The following is a 14,490-nucleotide window of genomic DNA, read 5'->3' as shown; positions in this document are numbered from 1 at the left end:
CTTGACTCTCTTCCAACTTGTTCTCTGTTTCTCTTGTTTCTGGTTCTTCGTAAGGTTCTTGATATGCTTTTGTTGACTCTACAGGTGATTTTCTCCTCTCCATGACCCGTCTTTTGAACACTGCAACCTTCTTCAAATTCCACCTTTTTCCATCTTTTGTTTAGATGTGGTTGGTTCCCTTTTGTGTGACTTCCACCGGCTGACTGTGCTTGGATCCTGTTATTTGGTCCTTGTGAGATATTTTCACTATGTCCCTTTTGTTTCCCTCAGTTCTCTGAACTGCCCTGCGGATGTCACTATGTGCTTTCATTTGATCTTTGTTCTTCTGGATCCTCCAGACTATTTCCCTCATGTCTAAAGTGTTATATCCGGCCTCACTCTGGATAACCATGGGGGTATTAAGGTGGAAGCAGCTCTCCTCCTCCTCAGCATTTGAAAGGGTGACATGCCAGTGATCGCGTTAGGAGACAAGCGATGAGAGGCTATGGCCTCCTTGGCTGTCTTGTAGGGATCCATCCCTGCTGCACTGGCTATTTGTAGCACTCTCTTAATGAATCTATTAGTTTATTTGACTAGTCCATTTGCCTGGGGGGTGATACAGACTACCTCTGATTTGCCTAATGTTGTGTTTCTTTAGGAACGCTTCCATTTCGCTTGAAACAGGTTGGACACCATTGTCCATTACCATTTCTCGTGGCAGGCCTTCCCTCTGGAAAATGGTGTTCAACACTTCTATCACAGTAGCCGTGGTGATGTTGGGTATCAATTCTGCCTCTACACATTTTGACAGGTCATTCACAATCACTACCCTGTACTTATGGTCGGGCGACATGGCGTCCAGTGGACCGATAAAATCAAGGCCTACCTTGTCCCATACACTTGACGGGGTTTCGGTGGGGATCATGATGCTTGCCGTACCTTGAGCCTTTTGTAGCCGTTCTTACACTCATGACATCTTTCTATCATACACTCATGGCATCGTTCTATCCTCTTCCATGCACAGCCAACAGTATGTCTCTCGTACTCTGCACCTGATCAAGTTGCCGCCAAGATGGCCCGCGTGTGCCCTGCGCAAGATCAACTTCTGCATTCCTGCCGGCGGTATTTCTTGATCCCCTCTCATCACCAACCCATCGGTTAGAAACATTTCTTCGTTCACCTTCCAGTAAGGCTGCAGTCCCTCTGGCATGGTTCTTTCATTGGGCCACCCATTCTGAGCCCAATTAGCCAGTTTTCGCATGGACTCATCTTTGTCTAGCTCTTCTTTCAAGATGAACTCATTTCAAGGAACCCTTGGCTTTTTAGGCCCCGACAGATACTACCACACATTCATCCTGGAGAAACGTGGTGGCATGAGTTCCCTGTTCCAGTAACCTCGACATGCAGTCTGCTTGAGCGTTCCTCCATCCTGCTATGTGCAAGATTTCATAAGTGTATTCTTGCAGCTTGGCCGCTGTCCGCGCTACTCCCTGCGTAAAAGTCCTTGTGCCCTCTGGGTTTAGCATATGGACCCGGGGTTTGCGGCCAGTGACCAACCAGAACTTTTTGCCCCACACATACGTCAGGAAATACTTCACAGCCCAGATACATGCAAACATTTAATAAATGTTTTGACTGTGGAGTAATTTTTCTCTGCATACGAGGGTGCTTTGGGAGCAAACACAACTATTTATTCAGCTTCCCTTTTCTTCTGGGTAAGCGTGGCACCCAGTCCGTAGGCACTTGCATCTGTGTTGATGTATGTTTCCCACGTGGGATTGAATGGCTTCAGGCATGGGCCATTGACTATCCTTGTCTTGACTTCATCAAAGGCGGTCATTTATTCTCGACCCCACATATACTCTGCTCCTTTCCTCAACAATCCTCCTATTGGGGCTGTTGTCTCTGAGAACCTTGGTACAAACTTTGAGTAGTGCTCAGCTTTCCCTTTGATCCCGGGCTTGGGGCTTTGACTATAGCCTGCAAGAGGTCCTTCTTGGGACTCACACCCTCCTTTGAGATCCTGTATACTAGGAATTCTACTTCATGAGCTTCCAGTACACATTTTTCTTATCGCAGCCTTACCCCTGCTCCTTGAAGCTTCTCCATTACTTAACACAACACTTTTTCGTGTGTTTTGGCATCTTCTACATAGATGAGTATGTCATCCTGAAAATACAACAGATTTCCCACATTACGCAACAAGGAATCCATCATTCATTGAAACGCCGAAGTGGCTGGTGCCAGACCAAATGGCATGCGAGTGTACTGGTACATGCCAAAGGGTGTGATGAAGGCTGTTAGTGGTCCGGAATCTTTATACAGACTTATCTGATGATATGCATCACGCATGCTCAGTTTCGAAAATAACTTTGCTTTCTTCATCATGAGTATAGGTTTGTTGATGCTAGGTAAAGGGTAGCTGTCTGTTATCACCTCCATATTTAGGCTGCGAAGGTCGTTGCACACCCTCATGTCACTTGTGTTCTGTTTTTTTTATAAGTACAACCAGGATCAGCCACTCGGGAGACTCCACGGTATCGATGGTGCCCTCATTGACCATTTTGCGCAGTTGGGCATATACGAAGGTGCTTCCTGCAGTGGCAGGTAATGTCCTTAACCTGTGCTTGACTAGTACTGCATTGAACTTGAGCCGAATCCTGTGGACATAGTTTTTGATCTTTCCGGGTTCCTCAGAAAATAGGGTACAAAATGTATCCCTCAACCTTGATGCTCCTCCTGTGTTGACCAACAGTACGTATTCATCGGTGCTGGGGTCCAGTCTTATGTCTAGCTTGTGCTGGTCATCCCACCCCAGCACCGTTGGACCTTCTTCCGAGAAGTAGACTTTGGTTGTGGTCTGTCTGCCTTTAAACTGTATGTTGTCGTAGAAGTAGCCCAGAAGGTCCACTGACGTTCCCCCAAAGATGGTTGGTTTGTGATTAGTTGTTCTGACTTCCACTGCTTGATGTCCCACCATGCACTTATACGTTTGATGGGCATAATTGTTAGGTCCGAACCTTGGTCAGTCATTATACAGGTCTCATTATCATCCACTTTTATCATGCAATGCGGTTTTTCCCTCCTCGCTCGGGAACTATTGACCATGATGACCATCAGCTGCATCATTCTCCTTCAATTATTGTGACTTCCTTTGCTCTCTATCTGCCAGCTATTGCCATATGACCGAACCTCCTCCAGTTCAACACTCCTTGCAGGACAGGCTTTGTCATTGGCCAGGTGTCGTGTGCTGGTACACATGTGACAACACGTCAGGGACTCTCTTCTTCTCAACTCTTTGTCTCCAGCAGCATCTCTCGTTGGCCTGTCACGCTGCTCTCTCCACTGTACCGCTGACACCTTGGTTGTTGGCACATGTCCCACCATTTCTCTTTGACTGCATGAGGTTTTCTCTTCTGCACAAGCTATCTGAATAGCTTTGCCTAAGTTCAACTCCTTCTCCAGGATAAATTTGTCCTGCACCTTTCTGCCATTAGTGTTCACTACCAGCATGTCACAGGTGACGTTTTCTATCTTTTCGCCACACCCACACTGTGCTGCTAACTCCCTCGTGCTGGTGATGTAGTCGTCCACCGGCTCACCATTCTCTTGCTTCATGGTATACATTTTTAGGCTGTGCAGCACAATGTTCACCTTATTTGAAAACATTTTCATGATGTGACAAACAGCCTCCCTGAACACATCGTCATCATCCCCCTCTAGTGGCTCTAGTGTGAGGCCTGAAAATATCCTCTGCCCTTCGACGCACATGGCATTACGAAATATGGCCTTCTTTCTGAGGCTGCTCTCCGCAACAAGACATCCCTGCTTTGGTGCATGTTTCCCATCGGTTCAAGGACTTTATCCAATGACCCAGGATGCGCACCACCATTTGGCGCACGCCCACAGAACACATGGAGACGTGCTGCCGTATCCCCTTGAGAATCGTGTCAAGGCTGCAATAGCAAAGATGGTCCTGACTATGTTATTCGTGGTGCATTAATATTGCCTTTGGAAGGGATACCAGCCCTTCATCTGACCTGAAATGGGTTATCATTAACCAAGATCCCTGATTATTTGCAATTGTATGTCACTTCTATCTGTAAGGTTAGGTTGTGTGGGGTCGTTATAGCTTATTCGGCACAGACGTGTTGGCAGATTTTGCATCTCCTAACATTGCATGGGGATGTTCCCTGTCTTATTTGTTCATGATCTGGTAGAAAGTTGATTCTGATAAGGGGCCATGCTAGATTTTTCAGTTGTTTGTATGCAATCGAAGGGGCTTCGTTGAAAATGTCCTGTTTGGACACATTACACATTACATATAAACTATTGTGTGAACAAAGTGGCTCTGCTTGAAAGATTTCTGAGCGATGAGATCTGCTTGTCAGGGTTTGAGTACGTGGCTGTTCCTTTATAATGTAATGGCCATGTAGATAAAGAGGCCATGCAGGACTGAATTCCTTGCATACTTTCTTCCTTGTATGTTTCTTTGCTTCTTTCTATGTAAAAGCAGTGTTCAGCTCTGTGTGTGATTTTCTTTGTTGTTAATTTATTGTGTAACCACCATCCCAGAAAGAAGCCTCTGGGACTTTGAAAGCTAATGAAATTACCACCTCAGTGTAATTTTTTCAGTTAGTGCAATAAAGGGTACCAACACTTGGATTTTCTTTGATTTTAAAATTGGACTAAAACTACAAACTACTTCTCTGAAATATTATTGTATTTTCCACAATGTTTGTCCTTTTTATTATGGAATTTGAAGAGCAAAAATCACCCCTGATCCCAGAGGCCTACACACAGCTTAGACTGTATTTGTTTTAGTTGCTAAATGTTTAGGATACATGTATTTGTTATTGTTTAGGGTAATTTATAAGTGGGGCTGTACATATCAGACTAAGACACCACCAAGGAAGGAAAGTGCAATGTTTCTTGGCATTGCTAATTCTTTTGGGTTAGACTTCATGTATAGAACTCCTATAGAATGTGACATTAATCGACCTAGTAGACTTCCACCCTAGGCACAGAAAGGTATTGCTTTCTAGCAAGGTCTGTGTAATATAAATCAAAATGGCATACATACCTAACTATCCCTGCACATATGGGCCTAGCTCAGGAAATAAGTATAAAGAACAAATAGCTGAAGGAGAGATCCTATAAGAGAGAGAAAGAGAGAGAGAGAGAGAGAGAGAGAGAGAGAGAGAGAGAGAGAGAGAGAGAAAGAGAGAGAGTGTGTGTGTGTGTGTCTGTGTGTGTGTGTGCGCGCGCGCATGCTTTGTATTGTATAGTGTAAGTGCTGTATCGGCTGAAATTATAACTTGAAATAATCCTGAAGGGAGATCTATTATCCAAGGGCTGCAAATATTAAGCAGCTCTTCACTGTTCTATGATAGCTCACACTTCAAGTGGGCACTTAACGCACTTCAAATTGTGAATAGTTGCACAATCGTTCTGTGTCAATCATACCTGATTTTCAATATGAGGATATGCTATCCACACCAGATTTGCCAATGAGGAGTGCTTCTCGGTTTTGATGTTTCATCCTCTGAATGTACCCGAGATTCATTTTTATGAATTTGTTTTGTTAGCTTTTCTATGTTCTTACTGTTCATCTTAATTGATGTGAACAGAGTTGATGTATGTTGTTTTTGTGCTGTTTTAATGGGCATCAACCTGAAATAAATCCTTTTGACTCGAGGAAGTGAATAATACGTGTTTTTAAACCCTCTTTCAATTAAGTGTATTCTAGATAATGTCAGGTTGATTTATCATGTGAGTTTGGCTTGGCGAGTCAGATTTATTGAAGAGCGCAGTAAGTTGGCCCTTGAGTTAAGAATGAAGAAAGCATTGTATGTTGGTTCTAAAACTGCAGATGGAGCGGGAGATGTGTAATCTACTCTGCTATCTAAATTGTAGACTATATAGCCAGGGCACCAGGGCTCAAATCCCAGCTTCCCACTTGGCGCTTTGCCTCATTCTGAATGAATCACTGAACCTTTCTGTGCCCTTTTACCCCAATTCTCTAGAAGGTGAAGGGCGGAAGGTCAGGCGGGCATTAAACGCTGTGTCCAATGTACAGATGACATCAAAAGTGTATTGCCCTATACAGAAAATAATATTTCCTTCCAGAGTTCACATCTCCACGCTATGGACCATATTACAGAAGCTGAACTGTTATTCTGCATTGTGACACATTTTCACCAAAACACCAAACATTTGATGGGTGAGAAAAGAAACACTTATGAAGCAGTACGAGACTAATCATTGGAAATTATTCTTATCCTAATTTGCACACTCAATAAAAGTGTGTGATACATGTACCTCATTTCCTGTAACTGCTAAAATTGCAAGTGCTTAGACATACCGGAGGGGGTGGGTGGCTCCTCTATATGCCCGAGGGCAGTTTGCGTGCTTTATAAATGGAAACACATAAATAAATAAATAAATGCATAAATAAATAAATAAATAAATAAGTAAATGGTCACCCAAGTCAGGTGTGCAGCGTGGCTCGGGTGGTGATTGGCGGAGCAGCCTGGGTGAAGATCTTGTGCGTAGTGGGGGGAGGAGTATGCACAGATAGAGCAAGTCACGAGCTGTGTGTGAAGAGGAGCCTGGGTAAGGATGGGAAGCCAACCCACAAGCGGCTGCAGAGAAAGAAAACTAAAGTCCCACTTGTGTAAGCCATAGACTGTTTGCACCCTAAGCTCCGCCTACCCAGGGCTCTCTGTCAATCTTGCCTGCAGGGTCCTTTACCTTAAATACGCCACTGCACGTGCTCTCCCGACATCTTCACCTCTCAGGCGTGTCGGAGAGAAAGAGAGATGGACTGGCAAAGTAAGAGAAGAAGGTGAAGAGGATTAGAACCTGTGCCGGGATTCTTGAATGCCCCTGCCTCTCGGGCAGTTTGGAGGAACAGAAAGGTTCTGCATGCCAGGCGGTCTTGAAAGGCAGAGAGTGCAGTGAGCACCGAAGGGCACGTCCTGAGTTAGCCACCCATGGCTCACTGGGTACTGGGGAAACCACGCTTCCAGTCTCTTGGATGGGGTGGCCCCTTGGGACCGTAGATACAGAACGACTGGAAGCGTAGTTCCTCCAGCACCCACTGAGCCATGGGTGGCTAAGTCAGGACATGCCCTTCGTGTACACTGCACTCTCCGCCTTTCAAGACCGCCTTTATCAAGCAAAGGACCACTTGGATGACCCAAAGGTCTATGCAAGTGGATAACGCAACCCTTGCCTAAGTGATATGACATTGTGAGAACATCACTGCATATAATGTCATGTTGGGGAAGTGACAAAACATGGTTCACTATCCAATGAGAGTTGTTTGTCTTTTTAAATCGCCAAGCAAGGAAAAAGAATAAAGTAATCAGATTTCACCTGCAAGGCATCGTGCACACTAGCTTGATTTATAAATGCAAAGTTGTGCCTTTTATATAAATACAGTAGTGACTGTGATACAATAGCTAATCGGCAAGTCTCTGATCTATCCACTAACCTTAGATAAGTGGCCCACCAGCGTTGTCTAGGGCGAGGCACCTCACTAGGGAATAGAAATAATGGTTGGAGGGCAAGTAATGTTAAAGTTACACAGAAGGTAACTCTAAAGAGGAAAATAAACTTGCTTACCTGATAATTTTTGTGTGATAAAGAATTGGGGTGTATTGTCAGATACGATTTCCTTTGATAGTCCCCTAGGTGTGTTTTCGGATGTTTTGGAGAGGGCCTTCCAACAAACAGAGGCAAATGGTGGCTTCTCAGGACCATAGTCCACCTTTTGCCAGACTCATGCAGTCTGATCTGGAGGCAGACTTGACATAGGCCTTTCTGTGCATAGATTAACTAACCCACGCACATGCCGGGAACTGACGTAGAAGATCTTCAGGCTCTGTAAATGAACAGGCATGTATGGCCCCGTGACGAGGGACCTCATGCCATGGCCATTGGCAACGATTCCAAACAAGCAAATGAGGAGGTTGCAGAAGCGAATGGGCACACGAGGAACATGTGAGCTTTTCTGACAGGCCAATGACACTGTCAGTTCAATTTGAGTTAAGACAACGTCAGCCAGACTGGCCAATGGCTAAATTGGCCCAAGTCCTTACTAGCTTTTTGGAGGCTCTCTATTATTAGAAAATGTTATGAATTGTGTATAGGTCAGCGGCTGTATTTTCTCGGTTACGTGGTATTTATTGGCTAGTGAGTTCTGTATGGTGTCAGCTGCAGCCCTGTATCAAACATAACTAAATGAAGGAACTTCAATTAGAAGCAATTCTATAATAGTGGCTAGAGTCTACTTGAAGGAACTTCCACAAGATACAATGCCATCAAAGTGGGTAGATAATACTTGAAGGAACATAAACAAGAAGCAATGCTATCAAAGATGATAGAGACTACTTGAAGGAACTTCCACAAGAAGTAATGCTAGCAAAGTGGTTAGAAACTACTTGAAGGAACTTCCACAAGAAGCAATGCTATCAAAGTGGATAGAGACTACTTGAAGGAACTTCCACAAGAAGTAATGCTAGCAAAGTGGTTAGAAACTACTTGAAGGAACTTCCACAAGAAGTAATGCTATCAAAGTGGATGGAGACTACTTGAAAGAACTTTAACAAGTCCCTACTAGCCTTTTGGAGGCCAGACCACGGGAAGATAGCTCAGGGGCAACGTGCTCGCTTTGGAAAGAAGTCGATAGGGAGCACCACAGGTTTGATCCCCGGGTCTGCGCTTAGAAGCCTGTGGGTATTAAGCGCATTGTAAATAACCTATCATATCATATCAAGAAGCAATGCTATCAAAGTCGATACAGACTACTTGAAGGAACTCCCACAAGAAGTAATGCGGGGAAAGTGGTTAGAGAATACTGCAGGGAACTTCTACAAGAAGCAATGCCATCAAAGGTGATAGCGACTACTAGAAGAAACTTCCTCAAGAAGCAATACCTGCAAATTGGATAGAGACTACTTGAAGGAACTTCCACAAGAAGCAATGCCATCAAAGTGGTTAGAGGCTCCTTGAAGCAATTTCCACAAGAAGTAATGCTATTAAAGTGGACAGAGATTATTTACAGTAACATGCAAACTTCATGCATATTCTGCAGCACCCGGGACAACGTTCTTGCACCCTTTCCTGCATCAAACATGATTCTACCCCTCCCCACCTTCAAATCACCAAAATTCTTACCTATGTTTGGATGCTTCAAAAGACGGCAGATTCTCGCCTCGCGGTCCAGCTTCTGGTGATCTGAAAGACAAAATATATTTTTTATGAGAATAGGACAATAAAAAGAAAGTGATTTCTTTGTTAGACTTGAGTGAAAAATACATGTGAAAGTTGTAAAATAGATTCTATTTGTAACTGACCTAAGTCACAAATCACCTTTGCACCAATTATCATTGTGAATGGGACAAAATCCACAATGTTCTGGGAGTGCACACCAGAGTGACTAAAGCGTAAAACCAGGATGGGGGAGGCTGGCTTTCTCAAAATTATTCTGGCCCTGAACGTGTGTTACCCTTTGCCTGGTCTGTCTAGGTGCAGTCCAGATACAGGAAAACATGCCAGGCAGCAGGTGTTGTATCGGACAGTGTATTATTTCTATACTTGTGGGTAGGTGTAGAAACTTAAAAGCAAATATAAGCAGCATTTCAGAGGAGTCTCCGTTTGAGGTCATTACATGAAAGGGACCTCCAAACCTCCAGTGGGTTTGGGAACAGTGGGATGGTGATCTCAGCAGGTTGTTGCCTTCCAACCGTGTGCATTTTAAGAACCAATGCGTGAATAAGTATTTAGGTTGCACACAATACACAATTATGCAGGGGGTCGGGGCTTTAAGTGGCAGAGCTGGGGCGCCCTCCCACCGCCGCCAGCTCTCCCCTGGTGCCCAGTGCGCCCCCTCCCAACCTCCCACTGGCACCCTATTTTCTTCCCCTCCTTGCACCAAAAGCTGCCTCCGCCACTGGGGGCTTTGCTGAATTCGTAAAAATATGTGTTTTCTTGGATGGATAAGTCTCCTTCCTCTAGTGTTTGCCCTATTGTGCTAGTAAGAGATACACCAAAATCACTTGTAGCAGGTGCTTAGTTAAAAAGAACAAGTTTACAATTCATGAAATCTGCAATTAATAATTTGGTTCACTATTGCATACAATTAAATATACCACATCCCTAATTTGATTATAGGACTGGTGGAGTTATGCGAGCCCTCTGTGCACATCTGTATACTGGGGAACTCTAGGCATCATCTCTTAGACTCTACAGTCCACGTTGGTGATCCCTTACTGGCAATGAAGGATTTGGAATGTCTCCTCCTCAGGAACAATGTACTAGGTCTGGGCAGAGGGATGGATGCCATCTGCTCAGAGTGCCCATCTATAGAGACCTTTGTGAAGAAGCTGGCAGGCATCGAGATGGTAGGAACCAAGCAACCTGGTTTTGGAATGGGTTCCGTGTGGAAAAAGCCTAATTATCTGTCACCCTTCAGGAATGAGGAGTTTTGAATAGCAGTATCTGCTTTCGAAATGAATGTGTCGCATTCTGGTTGGTAAAATGGCGGGTATCTTAGAGAAAATGCCAGATAACATAGCACCCTGGACTGCTGTCCCATTTACCAGCAGATTATCATTAGGAATGTTTTGTTATGGAACTTTGAGATATCTTCCCCAGCACTTTATTGTATGGAATCTATTCAAGGCAGTGGCATGTGCTGGTTAATTGAGTTTGCGGATAACAAATTGCGGGATGGCACGGCTTGCACTGTAACTGCTGGTAAACAATGTCAATTTTACAGACATTTGAGTTGACCCCGGGCGAATCATTGCAGTCAGTTCTCAGTTTGCGGTTTTTTAATCATTCATAAGTGGAGTAATTGGGAAATCGGTCTATGATGTCTGCTTGAGGATGTAGTATATTTATCTGAAAGTCACAGGGGACCCCACACTCTGGGTCAGGGTATTAGGATACTACTAATCTCTGAAAAAAAGGATCCAGAGGATACAATTTTGAAAACAAGGGAATCAAGGAATTTAATTAGACCAGATTCATTATTTAAATATCAGAATTTTAATCATGATTTAATCATAGCACTTATAACAATTTTACATCGCAGGAAAGAATTTAAGAACACATGATTTTACATACAATTCATGTCATTCATACACATGCGTCCATTAGCCATTCATACATACACAACAATGACAAATATACGCTAATACTTTATCCTAAAAAAGTCATAACAATCGGTTACTTATTGTCTTCATTGAAAAGAAAAGAAATATATAATCAATATATAAGAGACCACAACAAATTGCCCAGGTGGTCATGGGTTGGGATGGGTCACGTCGGTGTCCAAAATGGACCTCATCTCTGGTTTCTTGAGGATGTAGGACACATCTGATTTAGGAGTGATGTCCCTGATAAAAAAAGAAAAAGAAGCAAAGGAAATGGAATGGAAAGATGGCTTAGAGGGTGACTGATTAGGTTTGATGGTGTTAAGATTAGTCATGCATTTATATAGAAAATATGTAGGATCACTAAGTAGGGGAATTTGTGTGATATTTTAGATGGCCATAAAGTAGGTAACGAGAGAGACAAGTATGTCTTCAGGAAAGGTGAACATTGGGGTGCACAGGGTAGACTAGAGTTTAACAGATGCAAAGGAGGTTGCATTGCCCGTGAACACAACACTGGTATGAAATCATGTGGAGTATTGTGTTTTGTTCTGGACGCTGGGTCTTGAGTGTTGTCTCTCAAGCCAACATCTGGAAAATGGTGACTGGATATGGAGGCTTCCCCGTCCGATGCTAAAATGAACACCTCGGGGCTGCTAAGCTGCAGCACATCACTGACACCACAGATCCAGGCAGGAGAGGCTCAAGGATCTAAAAATGTACAACATGGAAGACTGGGTGGAGAGTGAAATTTGATCACTAAATGGAACGTACAGAATACTCTAATCAGACGTGTGCAGCCCAGAACAAGACACTACCAATGCGGGACCCTGATGCACTCAGTAAGCACTGCACCGTCATACACCTTTCCTTCCTAGGGTGAAATCCCTGAAATAGCTTTAGACACCTAATTTCCAGCACACCTTAATCCCAACTTTTGCCCAGAGACCTATCAACCAGGCTTCAGACCAGCAATGGTGCGTCTTGATTTGGCCAAAGAATCTGACACAGTAGAAAATGTGAATCCACTCCCTGCCCATTCCTGCTTTCATTGACACCAGAGCATCAGTGACTGTAATGGGCAAAGAACAGTTCAGTGCATTTCACCCAAGTCTGAAAATGGTGAATCTCAAGATAAACATTTGTTTCACTGGAGAGAGAGTCAGCTTAAAAACGAGATCATCCCGGTCAAGTCCTTTGCAATGTCAGAAGGAAAAGGCACCCCACTTGGCTCGAACACTGCAGACGCCCTTTAGCTGGTAAACTTCTCATTTGGAATGCATGAAGAGGACATAGGAGACCTTTCGCTGGAATAAAAGGACATGTTCACAGTTGAGTTGAGTGCTTGAAGGAGCTACATGTGAGGCTGCACTTTGATACCATCATTCCACTGGTTGCCCTGTGATTTCCCCCTCCTTAAAAAGGTGGAATGTCAGCTGGCACAACTGGAGAATGAGGGAATTATCGACGAGGTGACTGGGCCCACCACATGGGTGCCCCCTAGTGTAGTGGCCACAAAATCCCAGCATCCTGGAAGTTGCACCAGATGTATTCTGCAGCAAAGCGTAGAAACAAAAAACGAGCCATCTGTGTCCCTAACAAAAGGACTAGATGGCTCACCCCATCGAATGGCACCATTGATGCGACATGGGGAAGGCTAGTTGGATATCCTAATGGACACCCAGTATCCCATAGAAAAAGTAGGAAGATGTCTGATAAGCTCAAAGACAATGTGCCATGTGAGTAACCATATGACTGTTACACTAATGCGGTAGCTTGTGTCATGTTTCTGGTGAGCTATGTTTTATTAGCATTTTGAGGCGGGAAGTTTGCATATTGGTCCCACGTTGTTTCCACAAAGTAAATTTCTTCATGGTAATTTACTTTGTGGAAATGACTTCGACAGTTTACATTGAAATGTATCTATTGAAGAAATATTGTTCAATCAGGGGGGCAGACTTAATGTTGCCTTCTTTGACTTATAGAAGGCCTTTGACACAATAGGGGGGCCTTGTGGTAGAAATTAAAGGACATGAAGGTCCCGCCTAATCTTCTGCACTTGATCATAAGCTCTTATTCTTACACGGTAGCAACACTGAGGGCCAGTAGCCAGGGGCAGACTACTAAGGAGTTAATCACAAATTGAGACGTTAGACGGGGCTGTTCTCTGCCCCCGCTTTTATTTATTCTGTTTCTACCATATTTTGACCCTCTTGATTGGGGTGCTTGAAAATGAATCCATCATCATGGGGGGCATGCTGTTTGCAACCCTGTTATATGTGGACGACACAGCTCTGATTGACCAGACGCCGGCAGGGCTGCAGGCCAGCCTAGATTATGCTGCTAAATACTTTAAGGCTAATAAATTAAATCGGAACAGGGATACTAAAATTGTAGTCTTTGGCAATGGTAGGAAAAAGGTTAACCACTCCCGGACCCGTAATGGAAAAATAATTGAGGTTGTGAATTCATTCTTTTAGCTGGGGTTGACTTTTGAGAGTAATGGGAAATAGGGGAAGGACTTGGAGATGGTTAGCATGAAGGCTAGGATCAGGCTGAATTGTTTATTAAGATTCTATCATAGGTTTGGTGGGCGTATGCTTGGTAAAACCTTAGAAGTATATAAGAGTAAGGTTGGGAGTGTGCTACTGTATTGTAGTGAATCATGGGGGAACACCAAGTGTGACAAACTGGAGATTATCCAAAATGGGATTTTGAAACGGCTGACTGTTCTCCCGTTTGGGACACCCAACTGTGCCCTACGTTTGGAGCTTGGGGTGCCTGTGTTTGCATCACAGGCTAAAATTTGATTTGTTGCTTTCTTTTTGACGGTACTGCAGGCAGGACCCAAGAATCCAAACATGCACTATATTTTGGCGGAAATCGTAAAATCAACTCGCTGTCTGAAATATAGGTGGTTCCATGAAGGCCTTCAATTTTTGAGGCAGGGTGGGATTGAGTCAGTGAATGTGGAAAGTGACTCAAGTCTGGCAGTTTTGAATTATTCGATCGAAAGGGGGGCATTCAGCATTGACCAGGCAGAGAACTGGAGTGCAACACATGCTTTGGGTCCCTTGAGCCTGTTCTCCTCTCTCATATGTTGCCTGGAGCCAGGGCTAGTGGGATGGTGTGAGTACTATCCCCTCTCCCAACTGCAGCCGACTTATTTTAATGACACGTTTAAATGGTTCCATGTGTCAATATCCCCACAATACAATCGCCATACAAGAATGGCGTCATGTTTTTGCGGCGATATTAACTTGTTAAACCTCCGGCGACACCCCTGCAACTCCCATATTATTTTAAAGGGAGTGGGGGAAACCCCCCCATGCCCCGCTCCCATTTA

General features: G+C 44.1%; 1 protein-coding gene across 10 annotated transcripts in view; it reads right to left on the bottom strand.

Annotated features, from left to right (window-relative positions):
- Nucleotides 1–14,490, bottom strand: part of CAMK2A (calcium/calmodulin dependent protein kinase II alpha) — a 605,670-nt gene that overhangs the window by 387,940 nt on the left and 203,240 nt on the right. For all 10 annotated transcript variants that reach the window (XM_069654060.1, XM_069654056.1, XM_069654059.1 and 7 more), the window contains exon 3: nt 9,163–9,222. In XM_069654060.1, the coding sequence (XP_069510161.1) occupies nt 9,163–9,222 (60 nt within the window). The remainder of the gene's footprint in view (nt 1–9,162; nt 9,223–14,490) is intronic.

The sequence above is a fragment of the Ambystoma mexicanum genome, chromosome 3q (genome assembly GCF_040938575.1).
Source record: "Ambystoma mexicanum isolate Mex_15411 chromosome 3q, UKY_AmexF1_1, whole genome shotgun sequence".
NCBI lineage: Eukaryota > Metazoa > Chordata > Amphibia > Caudata > Ambystomatidae > Ambystoma > Ambystoma mexicanum.
Note: the sequence above shows the minus strand (reverse complement) of the source record. Positions and strands in the feature narration are given on the sequence as shown.